The sequence below is a fragment of the Podarcis pityusensis genome (assembly GCF_964106645.2).
Source record: "Podarcis pityusensis genome assembly, chromosome: Z".
Classification (NCBI taxonomy): domain Eukaryota; kingdom Metazoa; phylum Chordata; class Lepidosauria; order Squamata; family Lacertidae; genus Podarcis; species Podarcis pityusensis.
Window position 1 is genome coordinate 2,251,336 of NC_138044.1, and position 20,802 is coordinate 2,272,137.

A 20,802-nucleotide genomic window follows, 5' to 3' on the forward strand; every position below is an offset into this window, starting at 1 on the left:
AGATAAAGCAGCGTAAGCATGCATTCCCCAAAGCGTTTGTCAAAATTAAAATTCTATTTTAAAAACTCGGTTTGTCTTTTAAACAACTTGGTGCTTTTCTCCCCTGCAACCTGATCAAATAATAGATTATATATGGCTGCATTTTATTTTTATTTTTGCAGAATTGGAGTGGTGGGAATCTGGATGCATCTGGAGCAATAAAGTGCAGGGAGGGGGGGCACTCGTTTACTTTATTTTGTAAAATCTATGCGCTGCTTGACGTACACCAAAAAAGTATACGGTGTGCAGTCAATAGGCAGGGAGTTTCAAAGTGCAGGCGCTGCCACACTGAAAGATTTGTGTTGTTACAAATGTGGAACGGGTTTTATGTGGCACCTGTAACAGTGCAAATTCTGCCAATCACAGTGGTCAAATTCCTCTGCCTCAGACTCACCCTTGAAAGCTTGGATGACCCTCAGGGTCCTGGTGCAGCTTACTGGGTTCCCTCCCCAGGTCCACCATTGGGCATCTCCTAGAACTCCCCCAGACCCTCATCCTGATCAGACCAGCCCCTTCAAACACTTTCTTGGGACTCATAGCAAATAGCACAGAGGCTCACTCTTTCCCACATGTGACCTGCCTGCGGTCTGCATAAACATTCCCTGATGTGCACATAGAGGCTATCAGCAACAAATGTTTGCCTTCAGTGCAGTCTTCTCTGCAAGAGAAGCGAAATGCTGTCTTAGCTGAAGGGGTGGGCATCAAAACGGGGGTGTTTAAGGGGAAGAGGATTGTGTGTCGGAAGTGAGAGCTGGACCATAAAGAAGGCTGATCGCTGAAGAATTGATGCTTTTGAATTATGGTGCTGGAGGAGACTCTTGAGAGTCCCATGGACTGCAAGAAGATCAAACCTCTCCATTCTGAAGGAAATCAGCCCTGAGTGCTCACTGGAAGGACAGATCCAATACTTTGGCCGCCTCATGAGAAGAGAAGACTCCCTGGAAAAGACCCTGATGTTGGGAAAGATGGAGGGCGCAAGGAGAAGGGGACGATGGAGGACGAGATGGTTGGACGGTGTTCTTGAAGCTACCAGCATGAGTCTGACCAAACTGCGGGAGGCAGTGGAAGACAGGAGTGCCTGGCATGGTCTGGTCCAGGGGGTCATGAAGAAGCGGACACGAGTAAACGACTAAACAACAACAACAAAGGGAAGGAGGGATTCAAATTAGATTCTGACTATACATGAGGGAGAATTTTCTGTTTGACAGTGGAACAGACTCCCATGAGAGGTGGTGCATTCTCCTTCCTTGGATGTGTTTAAGCAAAAGTTGGGAGGCCATCTGACAGGGTTTATTTAGCTGTGATTTCTGCATTGCTGGGGGTTGGACTAGATGGCGCTTGGGTTTCCCAAATTTACAACTCTATGATTCTCTTGGCGGAAGAAGTAACTTGCCCACAGTTCTTGGTGGAAGAGAAGCTCTGTGCTGTGTTCACAGAATGGGAACAGACCAAGGTCTGGAAGGACAAATGAAGAAAAAATATGAATTTGGGTTAATTAAATGATATTTTATATAGCCCAGGAATTCTGTGAAAGTCTATTAAAATTGTCCTTTGAGCTAGTTCCTGATGTTAGCAATTGCATTAGGATGCAAACATGATATCTCTGCTAGCTTGCTAAATGGCACTCTCTTTATTCCTGAGTACTTGTGCTTCCTGGTAGAAAAGGCAGTCTCGTTTTTTAACCGGATTTGTGAGGGAGCTAGAAAAAGGTGTACATATGTCATGAAAGGTAGGGGTTAGGGTTGTTTTTAAGAGGCCAGCTACAAATACTTTTTTAAGGCTTCATAGCTGTTATAACATGTTGCAAATGGAGCAAAACAGCACTCAGCTGGAGAGTGCCATCTGCAAGATGGCAGTGAGTTGTGTCTGGCCCACAATGCATGTCCAAGGGTGTGAACTGGTGCCCACTGTAGTCCAAAGTATAGAAAAGAATAAGTAACTTGATGAAGGAATGGAGCGAATGCACATCCAGTTTATAGATGACACTGAACTGGGAGGGGTAGCTAGTGCTGCAGAAGACAGAATCGGGATTCAGAATGAAAGATTATAACAGATTGGAGAACTGGGCCCAAACTAACAAAATGAATTTCAATAGGGACAAATGTAAGGTTCTCCCCTTAGGCAGGAAGAACCAGATTCACTAATAATAAGATGGGGACACCTGGCTTACTAGCAGTATATAAGAAAAGGATCTAGGGGGCTTGGTGGATCACAGACTTAACAGTGTGGTGGCAGCAGCAAAAGCTAATGCTATTCTAGGCTGCACCAACAGAAGTATAGTGTCCAGATCAATAGAAAAAAACAGCACTGCACTATTCTGCCTTTGTCAGACCACACCTGGACTACTGTGTCTAATTCTGGGCACCACAATATTGGAAGGATGTTGACAAGCTGGAAGGTGTGCAGAGGAGGGTAACCAAGTTGATCTGGGGTCTGGAAACCAAGCCAGGGATCTGGCATTGGTCTGTCTTGAGAGACAATGGAGTGTGCCTCTGGGGGTGTTGTCAAACCATTGCTTTAGCAGTACCAAAGTTACCTTCCCAGGGCACAAGCCTGGGCAGTGTGTCTGGAGGTCCTGGGCAGCCCAGGTGACAAAACCCCCCCTTTACCTTCCTGATGGGAGGAAAGCAGAGCCACACGCTTAGCATCAGCATCAGCTTGGCTGCAGGAGTTGCCGGAAGGAAGCATACAAGGCTGCCTTCCCAGATGGACAAGTACCATCTGTTTTGGACTACAGTTCCCATTATCCATGGCCACTGGCCTGGGGATGATGGGAACCGTACTCCAAAACAAATGGAGGCCACCAGGTTGCAGAAGCCTTCCCTATAGGCTGACAGTGGGCAGGTAAGCCAATCTACAGAGCCCGTGCATGAAGGTGCTCCACAGGGTCAGTTGGTGCAAGCACCATGCTTTGCAAAAAGCCTCACCTTCACGTAGTTCATAGTTAAACTATGGAACTCCCTCCTGCAGGAGGCAGTGATGGCCACCAGCTTGGATAGCTTTAAAAGAGGGTTGGACAAATTTGTGGAGGAGGATAAGGCTATCAATGGCTACATTTGGAAGCAGCAAAGCCAAATGAGTGGAGCTGTCTCTTGTGCTCAGGTTCTGCTTGCCAGTTTCTCATGGGGGCATCTGACTGGCCACTTTGAGAACAGGATGCTGGCCCAGAGGGGCCCTTCGCCCAATCCAGCAGGCTCCTCTTGTATTATTAACTTGGCTGCTGGCGTCTCCAGGCAGCACTGGGAATTGTCCCATGTCTGAAACTCTGGAGAGCTGCTGGTGGTCAGTGCAGATAGTACTGACCAATGATCTGACTGTATAAGACACCTAACCTAAAAAAGGTAAAGGTACCCCTGACCATTAGGTCCAGTCGCGGACGACTCTCGGGTTGCGGTGCTCATCTCACTTTACTGGCCAAGGAAGCCGGCATTTGTCCGCAGACAGCTTCCGGGTCATGTGGCCAGCAGGACTAAGCCGCTTCTGGCGAACCAGAGCAGCGCACGGAAACGCCGTTTACCTTCCCGCCGGAGTGGTACCTATTTATCTACTTGCACTTTGACGTGCTTTCAAACTGCTAGGTTGGCAGGAGCAGGGACCGAGCAACGGGAGCTCACCCTGTCGCAGGGATTCGAACCACCGACCTTCTGATCGGTAAGTCCTAGGCTCTGTGGTTTAACCCACAGCGCCACCCAAGTCCCTAGACACCTAATCTTGGTTGCCATTAATCTGAGGGGAAGTGACAATAGTCTGGTTTAAGAACCATTTTCTCTGATATGAAATATCCTAAGTGTGCTCTGCATATATGTGAGCCTGCCTCACAACAGCAGCTTGAGCCTCTGTTTGGCTTTGAACTTGACGGTTGCCGTTTGGGCATCTACCCGAGCACCCCCCCCCCCCCGTGAAAATCTCAAAGCCTTTAATTAGCAGTTGGAAATGTAGCTGAGGGACCGAGAAAGGGGGTGGAGGAGGAAGTGCATTAGCATAAAGATTAAGGCCACTGAGACTGAAGAGGATATTGTGCAGACATGGAGTGGGGGGGGGACATTAATAAATTAGTAATCATGTATAAAAGATAAGCAGTCTTTGGGATTTTCATAAGCTTTGTTCAAATTGATATTCCTCCCTCTCCCCACTCCAACCTTCCTTTCCCTTCCTCTAAAAGTCATTAATATTTTCTCTGCTGGTGATCCCTTCTGAAGGGAGATCTGTCACAAGCTGCAAAATTAGAGAAATGAATGTATTGGGGTCAGACATTAGTATGTAAACGAAGTGCTGCTTTTTATTCCATGTGTCACTGCAAGCCCTTCCGTGTGGTTTGACCTTTTGCTCGCTTAATCTGACTCCGCTGTGCCAGTCAGACAATTTAATTCTATGGAGCAGACACACCCCCTCTCCCTGGCCCCCTCTCCCCACTTCCAGGCAGGTCTGCTCCAGAGGACGTGCCCTCAGTTGTTCTGCCAGAGCAAAGAGCCACCACTGATTCTCAGCAGAAGCCCCCAGAGCACGATAAGGACATAAGAAGAGCCTCTCGGATCAGGCCAGGGGCCCATCAGCTCCAGCTGTCACGGTCCGGTTCACGGGCGATCAAAGTCCCGGCTGGGGATGCCGGGACCGGGGGCAAGATGGCAGGGTGTGAGCAGAACAGGAGTCCAGGAGTCAGGAAGTCAAGGGTCTGAGGGTCAGGAAGCAAGGAGTCGCGAAGTCAGGGGTCCGAGGATCAAGGAGTCATGAAGTCAGGGGTCTGAGGATCAAGAAGCAAGGAGTCACAAAGTCAGGGGTCCGAGGATCAAGAAGCAAGGAGTCAAACGCAGCAAGGCAAGGAACGTGTTGCTGTGGCAAAGAGCCAAAGGGAAATGCTGACCTTATATCCCTTCCCAGCTCTTGCCACCAGGTGCTGTGAGTTACCAATCAGCCTCACCTGTGTGGCCGCGCCTTGGCTCTCCAGAACAAACTTAGGAAGGCCCCAGACCTGCAAAGTCCTATTGGTCACAGGGCCTGGCTCCTGCACGCACGCCTGACACCAGCATCCTGTTCCCACAGTGGCCAACCACAGATGCACCAGTGGAAAACCCACAAGCAGGAGCAGAGCACAAGAGCGCTCTCCTCCTGTGGTTTCCAGCAACTGGTATTCAGAAGCATTGTAGCTAGTAGCCTTTGATAGCCCTCTCCTCCTCCATGAATTAGCCTAATCCTCTTTCAAAGCCATCCAAGTTGGTGGACATCTCTCCCTGCTGTGAGAGGAAGTTCCACAGTTTAACCACATGCTGCATGAAAAAGGATTTTCTTTTTGCCTGCCCTGTGTCTTCCAACATTTGACTTCATTGGATGACCACAAGTTCTAGCACTGTGAGAGAGGGAGAAAATCCTTCTCCTCTCTACCTTCTCCATGCCATGCATTTTTTTAAAATAAACTTCTGTCATGTTGCCTCTTGCTTGCCTTCTCTCTCAGCTAAGAAGCCCTGGTGGGGCTCCATCCCCTTAATCATATTGGTCTTCCAGCTCTACAGCATCCTTTTGTGAGATGAGTGTACAGAGTATTCCAAATGCAGCTACACCATAGACTGGTATATTGGCAGTTTTATTTTCAGTTCCTTTCCTAATGGTTCCCAGCATGGAATTTGCATTGAACTGCATTTGCTAGTTTACTGCCTGCTCACTCAGTTTGGAGAGAGGTTTTCAGCTGGAACTCCCAAAAGCAGCATATGGTAAAAAATGAGTGTTCAGCAGACACAGCAAAATAGTATCAGGAAACAATAATAATAGACCCCAAGGATCACCCATTCCAACGCCCTGAAATGCACTATTTACAGCTGAAAATTTCCCAGCAGATGCCCGTCCAGCCTCTGCTTAAAAACCTCCAAGGAAGGAAAGCCCACCACCTTCTGCGATTGTCCATCCGGCTGCCTAACAGCCCTTGCCCTCATAAAGTTCTTCCTAAAGACTCTGTCCTCTTTCTATGGGTTGTCTCCTCAATGTGGATGTTTAACTGAACTCAGAACCAGGTCTCCTTCAGTCAAATCCTATCCTACTCCCTATCTCTCAACCTGAAGCCTGTATAACATCTCAAATGAAGCCCTTTCTCTTAACCTGAACCTTTTGTTGTTGTTGTTCAGTCGTTTAGTCGTGTCCAACTCTTTTTGACCCCATGGACCAGAGCATGCCAGGCACTCCTGTCTTCCACTGCCTCCCACAGTTTGGTCAAACTCATACTGGTAGCTTCAAGAACACTGTCCAACCATCTCGTCCTCTGTTGTCCCCTTCTCCTTGTGCCCTCCATTTTCCCCAACATCAGGGTCTTTCCCAGGGAGTTTTCTCTACTCCTGAGGTGGCCAAAGTCTTGGAGCCTCAGCTTCAGGATCTGTATTTCCAGTTGCACTCAGGGCTGATTTCCTTAAGAATGAATAGGTTTGATCTTCTTGCAGTCCATGGGACTCTCAAGAGTCTCCTCCAGCACCAGAATTCAAAAGCATCAATTCTTCGGCGATCAGCCTTCTTTATGGTCCAGTTCTCACCCGAACCTTAGCCCTATCTAACTCTCTCCCTCAGAACCGGCTCCTTTTATTCTCCCTCCCAAAGTGCTTCTCCTCCCCCTTCTGTGGTTGGCTGACTTTGTAGCCAATCAAAGAGAGGTTCTAGCCCTCTGGTGGAATTTTAAGGGGAGTTTCTAGCTCATGGATAGGCAACCTAAGACCTGGGGGCCGGATCCGGCCCAATCACCTTCTAAATCCGGCCTGCGGACAGTCCGGGAATCAGCGTGTTTTTACATGAGTGGAATATGTGGTTTTATTTAAAATGCATCTCTGGGTTATTTGTGGGGCATAGGAATTTGTTCATTTCCCTCCAAAAAATATAGTCCAGCCCCCCACAAGGTCGGAGGGACAGTGGACCGGCCCCCTGCTGAAAAAGTTTGCTGACTCCTGCAGTCTAGCTCTGCTGTCTATCACACCCAGCCCTGCATGAAATGGCGCCCAGATGTGTTCACCCCTTGTTCTCCTTGGCTGTCCCAGTCTCAACTGCATAAATACTAAATGATTCCACTATGGGGGAAAAATTAAATAAAAACAGCACCACGGTATATGATGCCTCCAACAGAAACAGAAAATGTACAAAGCAAAAAAATAAATAAAAATGTTTTGATGAGAGTCATAATAGGCTGACTGAAGTCTCTTGCAAAACTTTAGAACATGCTGGAGGATTCAAAGAGAATATCACTGCCTTGTTAATTCTATTCGGTGTACAGTTCTATAGGTGCACATATTTTCAAGCCATGTGTTGCTGTACCTCTATCCTACTACCCCTCTCTTCCCTGTCCAATATCAGTTTGCTGGCACCTGAGGGCAGGGGGCTGTCAATATATTTTTTGGGTGGGGTCTTTCTTTCATGTACTTCAGTGCCTCAGGTGCTTTATGGTTTAAAATAAAGCAATATTTGCCAATATATATATTGCTTTATTTTAAACCATAAAGCGCCTGAGGCACCATAAATGACAGATGGACCACGAGAAAAGGACAACAGTGACTTTGAAAAAATTGGGAGCCATTTATATTTATATCTGCAGAAACAAAGAAAGTCTATAGACTTGATGGCAGGATTTAAATAAACATTCACATCATTAGTATTAGAAAATGTGTAGAAGATAGAGAAATAATATGGTGTACTTATTTTTGTTTTTATGTTTTTAGGTTAGATGTTATTGTACAGGTGTGTTATTAGTATCTTTTCTTTTAGGAGGTAGCAAGGTGGGTGAAAGGAGAAACGAAGTTGGGGGAAGCCTTGGAGGGGAGGGAAGAAAGAATGAATAGAAAATGTTATGGATATGGGATGTATGTAATGAATGAAAAAGAAAACTGAATAAAATTTTATTTAAAAAAATAAAATAAAGCAATATAATATAATTGTAGGTAACATAATCATTATGTAGGGTAAGGCCAACAATGGCTGGTCCCACCTAAACATTAGGAAGAACTTCCTGACAGTAAGAGCTGTTCGACAGTGGAATTTGCTGCCAAGGAGTGTGGTGGAGTCTCCTTCTTTGGAGGTCTTTAAGCAGAGGCTTGACAACCATATGTCAGGAGTGCTCTGATGGTGTTTCCTGCTTGGCAGGGGGTTGGACTCGATGGCCCTTGTGGTCTCTTCCAACTCTATGATTCTATGATTCTATGATTCTATGATTCTAGGGAAGCTGGTGGAAGGGGCCTTGCTGTCTCCGCAATCTCCCTGAAGCCTATCACTCTGATAGAATTGTAGAGTTGGAAGGGGACCATGAGGGTCATCTAGTCCAACCCCCTGCTATGTAGGAATATTTTGCCCAGTGTGGGGCTCGAACCCACGACTCTGAGATTAAGAATCTCATACTCTGCTGACTGAGCTATCACAGCTTAAATGTTTTACTGCTGAAGAGCTAAGCCTCCAAATTTCACTTTTAAGTAAACTCCACAGTACTGTAAAAGCTCTGTGGACATTGATAGCACTGGTTAAACGACAATGTCTGGGTCAAAAGGAAATTAGGAGGTTGGTTTTTTCTGTCTATCTTCTGTCTCAGAGCCACACTGAACAGGTTTGTTTTTTTAATGAGAGTTATGTTGGTACCTGGGATTCCAACTCTATGAGTCTGAGTCTATGATGCAGCGAGTGGCCCTGCGCTTGCCAAAGCGGATTGGCTCAGGCTCCCTCCCTGGTTCAGCCTCAGCACCTGAATAGTCAGGCAGCTGTGAGATGGAACAAAAAAAATTCCCCCCCAAAAGTGAAATACAAGTGCCCTCCCTGCTCACGACAAACACACGAGGCATTTGGGAGGAAGGAAGAAGTGAACATTGTGGTTCCATCTTGGTGGCTTCAAGGCTGGACTGCTGCGATGCGCTCCATGTGGGACTTCCCTTTATCCGGGGGCTTCAGTTAGGGCAGAATGCTGCAGGAGCGAGGCCTTGTCAGCATTTAACACCTGTGCCTAGAGATCTGCACTGGCTGCCCATTTGCTACCGGGCCAGGTTTAAGCTGTTGCCATTATTATTAATATTATCACAGCTACGACAGTTTATTATCCAGCCTTCACCCAAGGCGAGTGACAACAATTAATTAATAACAGCTTTCAACTACCGTATTTTTTGCTCTATAAGACGCACCAGACCACAAGACGCACCTAGTTTTTGGAGGAGGAAAACAAGAAAAAAAAGATTCTGAATCTCAGAAGCCAGAACAGCAAGAGGGATCGCTGCGCAGTGAAAGCAGCAATCCCTCTTGCTGTTCTGGCTTCTGGGATAGCTGTGCAGCCTGCATTCGCTCCATAAGACGCACACAGATTTCCCCTTACTTTTTAGGAGGGAAAAAGTGAGTCTTATAGAGCAAAAAATACGGTACTTAAAATCACAGAAATATTAGTATATAAAGACCTTAACAACTTGGGACCAGTTTACTTACAAGATCGCCTTACCTCACAGGCACCCGCTTGACCGCTGCCATCAGCAGGAATGGCACTATTACAGGTGCCACAGAATACTCGCTCTGCGTTTGTAAGAAATCCACATTTTATTATGTTGGTGCCATCGTCCTTTGGAACTCCCTGCCTATTGATATCAAGCAGGTGCCTTCACTGTACTCTTTCTGGAACCTCCTGAAAGTGCTTTTGTTTAGGCAAGCCTATTCAGACATGTAGGGTGTTTATGTGTGTTTTAATATGTTTTCAGCTTATCATTGATTTTAATTATTTTACATTTTAAATAGCTATTTTTACTGTTTTTATTTATATTTTTATTGTTTTCTTCTTTTTTTGTAAACTGCCTTGAGGGTTTTATTTTGGGTGGCGTGTTGCAATCCAGTGGTATATAATTTTTAGGGAAAAGCTAAATAAAATTGCTACCTGCCTTGGGGTTGGTGCTGCAAGGTGAAGACCTCCCCCCTACCCTAGTCTGCTTACATGACATGTGGCATGTTGACCGCTTCCTTCCCTTTTGTACATATTCAGTGAGGTTCCCCATTCTATAAAGCAGCAGTACCCAGCTGTGGTTCCCTCCAGATGTTTGTTGCACTCTTAACTTCCATCCCCCCTAGCCAGTGTGGCCAATTGGTCAAGGATGGCAGACACTGTGATGCAGCTAATTCTGGAGAGTATTGTATTAGTTTCCATAAAGCATTATCAAAATATTTATAAACACTGTCCAGGCTTGTACCCCAGAGACATCACTTCAGTGTTGCTAATGCAGCGATTTGACATCACCTCTGGAGGCACATTCCATTGTCGCTTGAGACAGGCAGATGCCAACAACAAAAGTATAATGGTAGTTGTGTTGTGCATATTTATTTTCCCCAACATCAATTGTTTGGAAACCCTTTAGGTATCAAGCAGCTAATAAATTTAATAAACAAATGACTAAATAAAAACATGGAAAGCAGATGAGCTACAACCTTCCCGGTGCTCCATTGGGTCATTTGTGCAGGCCTACACTGGCGTAAGCCAAACAGCAGGAATCTTGACCACAAACATGCCACAGATAGCTGGAAGGCCTGATAGATGCTCACAGGTGTGTTTTTATTTTCAAGGGCCTTAGCAATGGCTGAAGCGAAGGTTTCCTGCCGCCGCCACTCTTTTTCTATTGCACAAAATGCTTTCTGCTAAAGCCTGAGCAAATGTTTGCACCCAGTTTCTCTGCTAAGCCCTTGAAAATGAGTTTTTACGGTACTGAATGCCGGCAAGGGTGTTAATGGATGGATATGGTCGCTTCTCGAATGGGATCATGGCAGTGGCAGCCGCGAGATGGGAAGCAATGAAGATGCATTGATGCAATCTTTGTCTTTGTGTTTGCCCTGCAGGGCTGAGGCTTCAGAGGCTGAATGGGAGAGGGAGAATGATTTGCTCGAGGAAGGGTCCGTGGAAAACCCAGAGCTGGGTGACAGCAAGACCTCAGAAGCCAAGTTCCCTTCCATTTGCCTGAGGGAGGTGTATCCGAAGTACGCAAAGGAATTTGACTATCTGCGGCTGGTTGACCGGATTGCAGCTTTGTTCATCCGTTTCCTGGGCGTGAAGGGGACGACAAAATTGGGACCCACGGGCTTCCGGATGTTTATAAGGTGAGGGGGATCTTCTGGAATAATTTTCCAAAGGTAACTCACTGTTTGAAATGCCTGGATGTGGTTCCCCTTAAGATCAGAGATAATTGTAGAGTTGGAAGGTACCCTCAGGGGTAATCTAGTCCAGCCCCCGGCAATGCAGGAATCTCACCTGAAGAATCCTTGAAGGATGGCTGCCCAGACTCTGTTCAAAAGCCTTCAAGGGAGGAGAGCCCACCCCATTCCAAGGGGGTCCGTTCCAGTCAAACAGCTCCTTCTGTCAGGAGGTCCTTCCTGATGTTTAGCTGGAATCTTGCAGTTTGAATCCATCATAAATAACATGGTCCACTAAGAACAGAGGGAATGGCTGGCCAGCCACCCAGACCTGCACCCTGTTCCCACTGGACCACCCAGTCGTGGTCAGTTAAATGAAAGCACTTCTTTACGCAGCACATGGAACTCACTCCTGCAGGAGCAATGGCTGCTGACCTAGATGACTTTAAAATAGGGTTACCAGACCTCCCCGGTTTCCGGGGACAGTCCCCAGATTTGCAAATCTATCCCCGGACGAATTCCGTCCCTGGAATGTCCCCGGATTTGCAATTCTGTTCCTGGGAAACATGGCAGCGGCAGCCTCAGCATCCCGGGGCCAGCCTGGTAGCGCATTTGGCTCCGGCTGGCTTCACGAGCTGCTCGCTGCCATGGCGCCCGCCATTTTCCCTCTCCGGAAGTCCTCATATGATGTGCTTGTCAGCCACTTCTGAAGGGGAACCGGGGATGTCCAGCGGTACAGATCTCCTGCCCCCTTCCCCCTTTGTTTTGACTGAGGCTCGGGAGTTGCGGGCGGCCGTTGCTCAGTTTTTTAAAAACTCTGTGCATTTATGTTTCACAGCATGCAAAAGAAGGGCTTTGCACGTTTATACAATCTGCGTGTGTGCTTGGGCCCAGGGTCTTTGGCCTCACCATCCCCACTACTGACTCCCAGTTGCTACTCAGCTTAAAGGGAAAAAAAGAAAAAAAAAGTGTCCCCAGATTCATTGAAAAATATCTGATAACCATACTTTAAAAGAGTTGAGCAGTTTAATAGAGGAGGATAATGCTATGACTGGCTACCAGCCACAGTGGTTCTGCTCTGCAGGGTCCTTCTTGTAGGTTTCTTATAATGGGCCTCTGCTTTGTCACTGTGAGAACAGGATTCTGGATTCGATGGGCCCTGGGCTGACTCAACAGGCCCTTCATAGGTTCTTATGTTCTTACGTCAGTGTGTCACAGATCAATAAAGCATTAATCGCCCTCTCCAGATTGACACTCGCCTGCCGCCAACTTGCTTTCGGATCTAATTTAAAAACTTGTACCATCAATAAAGAGTTGTTTATTTAAATCAAATCAGCTCTTTATTGCGATGGTTGGGGACCAGGACTGCCGTGCATGTATATCATCTTTCCCTGTTGGGGACATCAGGAATTGATTTGAGCTGATCTCCCTTAGCTAAAACTACCTTTCTCTTTGGCTACGTAGGCTAGATGGAGCCTCCACTTTCAAAGGCAGTCTGCCTCAAATGCCAGCCACTGTATGTAAGGTTACCAGATTCCCCCCCCCCCCCCCAATGAATCCGGGGACAATTTTCAACTTCAATGGATTTTGTATGGGGACTGATTTGTAAATCCGGGGGCTGTCCCCGGGAAACAGGGACATCTGGTAACCTTATGTGGGACTGAGGCAGAGAGAGTATCAGTATACGATATACTCAGCTGGGCCTGAGGTGAGATTTGAACCTGGGGTGTCTGTCTTTAAAAAAAAAAAAAAAAAAACCACCAAGTGGGAAATAAGAAATAAATATGAGTGAGACCAGTACCAAAAGCCCCCCTATTATTATTGTTATTATTTATTTAAATTCATATACCATCCTTCATCCATAGATCTCAGGGCGGTTCACAACATGCAAATACAATATTAAAAACACAAAATACATAATAAAAACAAGAACAGAACAAACCAATACACCCCCCCAATTAGCTTCTAAAATAAAAAAAAAACATTCTCAAGAATAATGGGCATAATCAGGGTTTTTGTTAGTGGGGAGGACGTTGGGGTGGGGCAGAATGACGTGATTGGTTCAGTTAGTTAAGTATTTCTATTGTTTTACTTGATTTTAGAATGCTGTGTTACTTTTATTGTTGCTAGCCGCTCTGAGCCTGGCTTCGGCTGGGGAGGGCGGGATATAAATAAATAAATTATTATTATTATCTGGGGAGGGGCACTGTCCCCTCTGGCTACACCCATGACAAGAGCATAAAGGTAAAAAAAAGGTTGCCAAAGGAGGCAAAACCCATAGCGCTTCTGTCTTTTGCCTCGAGAGCTGCTTTAGTTCATGGTGCCATTGGGAGTTTGCTCTGCGCCCCTACCCCCCAGGCTGATTCCCTCACAGTTCTCTTTTCCTGCCACCAGGAACAGCAAGATAAGCAACAGTGACTTCAGCATGGCTTCCGCAGACATCCTGTACATTGACATCACCAGGAAGCGGTATGGCATCACTGCTGATCAGCGAGATGCAGGTAAGCCGTCTTGCATAATTCTGGGTGCAGTTCTTTTGGGGGGTAGGGGGTAGGGCAGGGTAGTGCATGTGGATATGCCATATTTTTTGCTCTATAAGACACACTTTTCCCCTCCTAAAAAGTAAGGGGAAATGTGTGTGCGTCTTATGGAGCGAATGCAGGCTGTTCAGCTATCCCTGAAGCCAGGAGAGCAAGAGGGATCGGCATGCACTGATCCCTCTCACTCTCCTGGCTTCAGGGATAGCCGCACAAAGCCTCTTCAGGGCAACAGGAGGAACGTTATCCCAGAAGCCAGAACAGCAAGAGGGATCGCTGCTTTCGCTGCGCAGCAATCCCTCTTGCTGTTCTGACTTCACTTCGCTGGAGAGGCACAGCGCCGCTTCCCCTCTCTGCGCAGCGCCCCTTCAGCAAAGCGGGAGGAGAAATGGAGCCCCTTCTGTTTCTCCTCCCGCTTTGCTGGAAAGGCGCTGCGCAGAGAGGGAGAGAATATTTTTTTTCTTGTTCTCCTCCTCTAAAACTAGGTGCGTCTTATGGACGGGTGCATCTTATAGAGCGAAAAATATGGTATGTATTTACGTGGAGCATTTGTACCCTGCTCCTCTTCAGCCAAACAGCTTCCCAAGAGCAGTTTGCATGCAATCAAAAGCAAGGCAGCCTCTGCCCTTGGCAAGCTTACAGTCTAAAAATAAGCATAGCATACAAGGGGAAAGGGGCAGGGAGGGAAGAGGAAAATTGATTCCACACACATCCCCAGTGGTCCTTGCTTTCATGGGGGGAGGGATGAATAATTAATACCTAAGACATAAGGGCTATTAAGAATGTTGCAGTGAGGCTCTCTGAAGTCCAAACCTGGAAAGGTTTACAAGTTACAGGGCTAGATTTACGGTTAATGAATGCAGGGGAGAACAGCACTTGCAGAGTAAATAACTCACAATGTAGCAGGACTGAAGGGAAAATAGGAAACCAGTTGGTGGGCATTTATTATATAGTAGGGAGTGCCTGGCACTGCCTGGGAATTTGTAGAAACCAAAAAATTATTGTGATTGATAGTGTAATTTGTGAGTTTGGGCCAGCCATGCCCAAAATCAGGCAAAGTCACATGAAAGCCATGTTTTGCTCCACCATCTTGATTCAAGTTGGTGACCAGCACCCAAATGTCAATGAGGGTTGCCAACACTGCCTCAAGCACTCTTGTGCCATGTTTAGTGATGGTGTCTCAAGAGATGGTCAAAACTATGCCCAGAGATGGGTGAAGGCATTCCAAATTCATGTGTTTTGTCTGCCACCTTGATTCAGAATGGCTGTTGTTGTTTAGTCGTGTCTGACTCTTCGTGACTCCCTGGACCAGAGCACGCCAGGCCCTCCTGTCTTCCACTGCCTCCCACAGTTTGGTCAAACTCATGCTGGTAGCTTCGAGAACACTGTCCAAGCACCTCGTCCTCTGTCGTCCCCTTCTCCTTGCGCCCTCCATCTTTCCCAACATCAGGGTCTTTTCCAGGGAGTCTTCTCTTCTCATGAGCTGGCCAAAGTCTTGGAGTCTCAGCTTCAGGATCTGTCCTTCCAGTGAGCACTCAGGGTTCACTGGAATGGTACCCAGCATCCAAATATTTATGAAGGCTATTGCCCCTACCTTGGGAATCCTCATGCTCAGCTTGGTGATGACATCTCAAGAGGAGTCCGAACCCATAGAGAACAGATGGACGGACGAATGGACAAACGAGGGGCAGACAAAGCATTTTCCAAAACAGGCAGGGTTGGGAGTCCTTAGACCTGAAGTCCTGGGGAACTGCTGCCAGCCAGTATAGACAAGACTGAGCTAAATAGGTTTGGGGTCTGATTCAGTAGAAGGCCTTTCTCCTTTAGTCTGATGCAGCAGGGCTCTTTGTAGAAGCTCTCAAGGGCTTGTACTAGCAAAGAAGAAGAAAATTTCCTCAGGACTCTTGCAGAGAACACTTTTTTTATTGGGTTAAAAATTCACTGAAGCAATGCAGGAGGCCTCCTGTCAAGGTATTGTAGACCCAAAGACAGTAAGAGGGAATCCTAGAATTGTAGAGGTGGAAGGAATCCGGAGGGTCATCTATTCCAACCCCTGCAATTTTATTTTGGGTGCTGAAATGGAAGCCTCCTGAGGGTTAGTGTCCATATTAGGTTTCACTTTAGGGACTCAGGCTCCTCACCATCAACTTCCCACCCCTCGAAATCTCTTCCCCCAAAGCTGAAATTTGGCTGAGGCAGGATCCGTATCCTGATGGCAGTAGTGAAATTGCTGCTGCAAAAAGTTTAGAGCAGGGGTCAGCAACCTTTTTCAGCCGGGGGCCGGTCCACCATCCCTCAGACCTTATGGGGGGGGCAGACTATATTTTGAAAAAAAAAACCAACATGATCGAATTCCTATGCCCCACAAATAACCCAGAGGTGCATTTTAAATAAAAGCACACATTCTACTCATGTTAAAACACGCTGATTCCCGGACTGTCCATGGGCCGGATTGAGAAGGCGATTGGGCTGGATCCTGTCCCCAGGCCTTGGGTTGCCTACCCCTGGCTTAGAGGAAATGCCCAACTTCTGAATTTCTTTAGTAACTAGTGGAATTGATGGGCAACCAGAGCAAGAGGAAGCTTTATTTTCCCCCTACATTTATTGCTTCAAGCAACCATTGCCATCTGGCCTGTTGTTAATTCGGTGAGAGGTTTTATTTTCCTTTCCCCTTTTTCCATCCTAAATTTTTCTGTGGATAAGCAGAATATGTTGTTTGTGGAGTATCGCTAGCACAGATTTTTGTTTGTGCAGTATGTTTATTGGCATCATATGTCGTCGTCTTCTCTTTTTTTTTTGCTGACTGGGACGGGTGACGAGAAAAATATTTATTTTGTGCTGCATTCAAGGTAGCAAGAGTTCCTCTCTTTCTTCCCACCCCTCCTCCTCCTCCTCCTCTGAAATCCGAATGTTTACTCTTGAGCCACACAATACATCTGGTCCACAAATTGTCCTGGCTACAAGCCACTTCCAAAGCAATTTGGGGTGGGTGAAAGGGTAGAGATGAAAATAATAATAATAATAATAATAATAATAATAGTCCTCTGGCACATTTCCTTCTACCAGTTGAAGTACTTTCATTGTACTGTGCGCCATTAAAACTATGGGGCTGGCTCCCAAGGGAGGCAGTGGTGGCCACCAACATGGATGGATTAAAAGAGGATTGGACAAATTCAGTGGTAATAGTGCCACTGTATTCCGCTCTGGTCAGACCTCACCTGGAGTACTGTGTCCAGTTCTGGGCACCACAGTTCAAGAAGGACACTGACAAACTGGAACGTGTCCAGAGGAGGGCAACCAAGATGGTCAAAGGCCTGGAAACGATGCCTTATGAGGAACGGCTAAGGGAGCTGGGCATGTTTAGCCTGGAGAAGAGGAGGTTAAGGGGTGATATGATAGCCATGTTCAAATATATAAAAGGATGTCACATAGAGGAGGGAGAAAGGTTGTTTTCTGCTGCTCCAGAGAAGCGGACACAGAGCAATGGATCCAAACTACAAGAAAGAAGATTCCACCTAAACATTAGGAAGAACTTCCTGACAGTAAGAGCTGTTCGACAGTGGAATTTGCTGCCAAGGAGAGTGGTGGAGTCTCCTTCTTTGGAGGTCTTTAAGCAGAGGCTTGACAACCATATGTCAGGAGTGCTCTGATGGTGTTTCCTGCTTGGCAGGGGGTTGGACTCGATGGCCCTTGTGGTCTCTTCCAACTCTTCTATGATTCTATGATTCTATTCTATGAAATTCACAGAGGAGGAGAGGGCTAGCGATGGCTCCTAGCCATGTTGGCTGTGCTCTGCCTTCCCGCTTGGAGGCAGTAAATGCTTCTGAATACCAGTTGCTGGAAAGCACACAAGGGGCGAGGACCCTGGAGCATCCTGCTTGTGGATTTTCCACAGGCATCTGGTTGGCTGCTGATAGGGCCGGTGGCCTGAAGCACCAGGCTCTTGCTATGTTCTTCTGGCAATGCAGGTGGAGTTGCCAGGCATGAGGCAAGGGAAGTGGGGGCCACAGGTAGGTTGTCATTTGCAGCCCAAGTGCTTGCTGTACATCGGGGAGGGCTGTGTAGAGAGAGTCTCTTCCTCTAAATTCCTAGGAGTTTATCTCAGTGAAGACCTTACTTGGAAAATCAATACAACCCAGGTGGTTAAGAAAGCCCAACAGAGACTCCATCTCCTCAGAGTATTGCGGAAGAAGGATGTCAGTCAACATTTGATGATCTCCTTCTACCGGTCCACAATAGAAAGTGTCCTTTCATACTGCATCACGGTGTGGTACGCTGGTTTGACATCAACTGATAGGAAGTGCCTACACAGGGTGGTGGATACAGCACAAGAGATTATGGGCTGCCCCATGAATCCGCTGGATGAAACAGCGGAAGAACGTTGTCTCAGGAGAGGGAGGAAAATTCTCAGGTATGATTCACACCCTGGCCGGCACTTTCTTGATCTCCTGCCCTCAGGCAGAAGATACAGAAGCATGATTAGTCGCACCAACAGGGTAAAGAACAGCTTCTATCCGTGGGCTGTTAGGCTGCTGAATGAAAAGATAACAACAGGGCAACTGACTTTTGGGTTGGTGGGTGTGCGTCAGTAAACGAGGGGAATTAAGACTAAGAGAGCTGAGTGGGGGGTGCTCGTGTAATCTCACTGTATACAAGTTGTACAAGTGACAATAAAGTACTTCAATTTCAATTATATCCTTGCTCCGTAGGAAGACAAGCCTTGAACAGCTTCACACTGAGGGCCCATAAAAGGGGGACACGCACGAAGAGCCAAAATGAAAAACCCACATTTGGAAAATTTATTTTGCAAGGGGCTTCTCTCTCCCTCCACTCCCCCTTTCTTTTCTGTTCCCCATCAGGTTTTTAATATGTGCTCCGGTTACCCGATGAACGTTAACAACGGGAAGCCTTTAAATGCTCCATTTTGTGTCTCTTGTGCCGATTTAATTGCCAGGTTTTATTAAAAAATGTAATGGATGGGCTTTATTTTAACATCCATGAATAAGTTTTCAGTCCAAGGAGCTGGGAATGGAAATTAAGAGTGAGTTGGGATGGGGGGGGCGGGTTAGGTGAATACCCCTCTTTCCCCATTCCCACCTCCATGCTCTCCCAAGAAGCAGAAATAGGGGGGTGTTTTTAATCCAGAGACGCTCTGAGTGTGTGTGTGTGTGTGTGTGTGTGTGTGTGTGTGTGTTGAGAGTGCTAAGCTGGCAGTGGGGGAGCATTCAGTTATTCTGCAAAAATAACTTGGAATATAAGAGCCCTCCTGGATCAGGCCATTTAGTGCAGTATCCTGTTCGCACTGTGGCCAAACCCAGCAAACAGGTCCCCAGCGCAAGAACCATCTCTCCCCTCCTATAGTTTCCAGCAACTGATTTTCAGTAGTGCTGTCCTATTTTTATTAACATCCCATATATAGATATTCTATCATAGGTTAATTGATTTTTAAATAATTTTTCCTATGTTTTTAGCTGTTGTTATTTTTATCTGTAAACCCCCTTGAATCCTAGTCTGGGGAAAAGGTGAAATATAAATAAATACAGTGGTACCTCTGGATGCGAAAGGGATCCGTCCCCGCAGTTGAACGCTTGGACATGTATTAAGGTAATTTCTCCATAGCGGCTGCTGCTTGACTGAGGTGCTGCAATAAAACCACCAAAAAGCGATATAAACCAAGACAGTGCAGAACGAAAGCCTCGGGAGATTTCTGACGCTTTCTTTTCCCTTTTCCTTCTAGGGATGGACTTGCACGCTTTTGTGGAGGCGATTTGCTTCCTGGCACAGAGGAGGTACAAGTCCCTCTCCCTGCACGAGCAGGTGGAGCTCCTCATTGACTTCGCGGAGTGCAACTTGGCTGCCCAGGACAAGAAGCGTGCCAGCTGTGACCAACGCGTGGCCCTGGTGACTTGCCACCAGAACAGGCTCCACCTTCGCCCGGCCACCGACATGCTGGTCAATTACAGAAGCTCCCGCCCATGAAAGACTGCGTTTGCTGATACGGATTTAAAGGGAGGTTTAGACCACATTCTAGTCCTTTGGGTAGCGTTAATCTCATAGCCTATCTTGTCCTCCCATTTTTTATTTATTACGTCTGGGATTGTGGGATTTTGGATTGCAGATACCATCGCTTTGCCATGTCCTTTCGTTGTTAGGAGGAGGTTTTTGAGGGTGCGCCGAGCCCTGGCGGCACCCTCAAACCCTACTTTGCCGGGACCGTGTCGTCTTTTTATTCAGACAACATGGAGTACACCACCATTATCCTCCGCAGTAGACCGGAAGTCTAAGAGGGCATGTAATTGGTGGTGTGTTAGCCAGGGCATTTGGGTGTCCCCTAGTTTGTCCTGCATTTCTTGTGCTGATAGGGGTTTGTTATTTTTGTAGAAGTCTGTTAGGTGGTATAAGCCTTTGGTTTGCCAGGTTTTAAATCTGGAGGTTTTGTGCTGCGTGATGGAACAGCTGAGTCACTTTCTGACTCTCTCACAAGTTTGCTGCCTCACACTAACCAGATGCAGGTGCAAGACAAGCACACCTGAATTAACCCTTTGTTTCCCTTCTCTCTCTCTCTCTCTCTCTCTCTGCCATAAACAGACAGGGCTCTCTTGCACCCCGGGCTGATCACACAATGAACTGACACTGGAGGAGGAAGAGTCCAGCCTTAGCCTCGCCTCACCGGAAATTCTTCAATTTGCCTGGAATGAGGGAGGGGAGCTGGCTGCCCTTGAACTTCACACGTTGGGAGGGGTGGGCTTTGGAATTGTGCACTAAAATTAAAAATTAAAATCCTATTTGGTTTACTCCTATTTTCTTTAAAGTAAACTGGTGTAGATGGGGAGGCTGCCTGTTCAAAGTTTTGACTTTAAACTTAATATTTATATGGAAGAAGGGCAGATGGGGTGAACAGGGCCTCACTTCCACTACCACTTTTCCCTAAATGAAAGCTTTTCATTTTGGAATGTTGCATTGTGCACTCAGCACAAACTCATGCATTTGCATGGTGCCTTCAAGGGGATGTGGGATATTCACAGACCCCAAGCACAGGGAGTTAATTGACTCCTCAGCTTCCTTGGGTGAGGATTGAAGTCCACCCTTTTCTACCGGACACCTAAGGGGTTTCAGGACTCACACAGGG

At 46.8% G+C, this 20,802-nt stretch overlaps 1 protein-coding gene across 1 annotated transcript in view; it reads left to right on the forward strand.

Annotated features, from left to right (window-relative positions):
- Window positions 1–20,458, forward strand: part of TTLL11 (tubulin tyrosine ligase like 11) — a 73,533-nt gene extending 53,075 nt beyond the window's left edge. The window contains exons 7-10 of the mRNA XM_080990899.1: window positions 10,846–11,103; window positions 13,531–13,637; window positions 19,411–19,686; window positions 20,266–20,458. Coding sequence (XP_080847025.1) covers window positions 10,846–11,103; window positions 13,531–13,637; window positions 19,411–19,652 — 607 coding nt within the window. The 3' untranslated portion in view covers window positions 19,653–19,686; window positions 20,266–20,458. The remainder of the gene's footprint in view (window positions 1–10,845; window positions 11,104–13,530; window positions 13,638–19,410; window positions 19,687–20,265) is intronic.
- The last annotated feature ends 344 nt before the right edge of the window (window positions 20,459–20,802 follow it).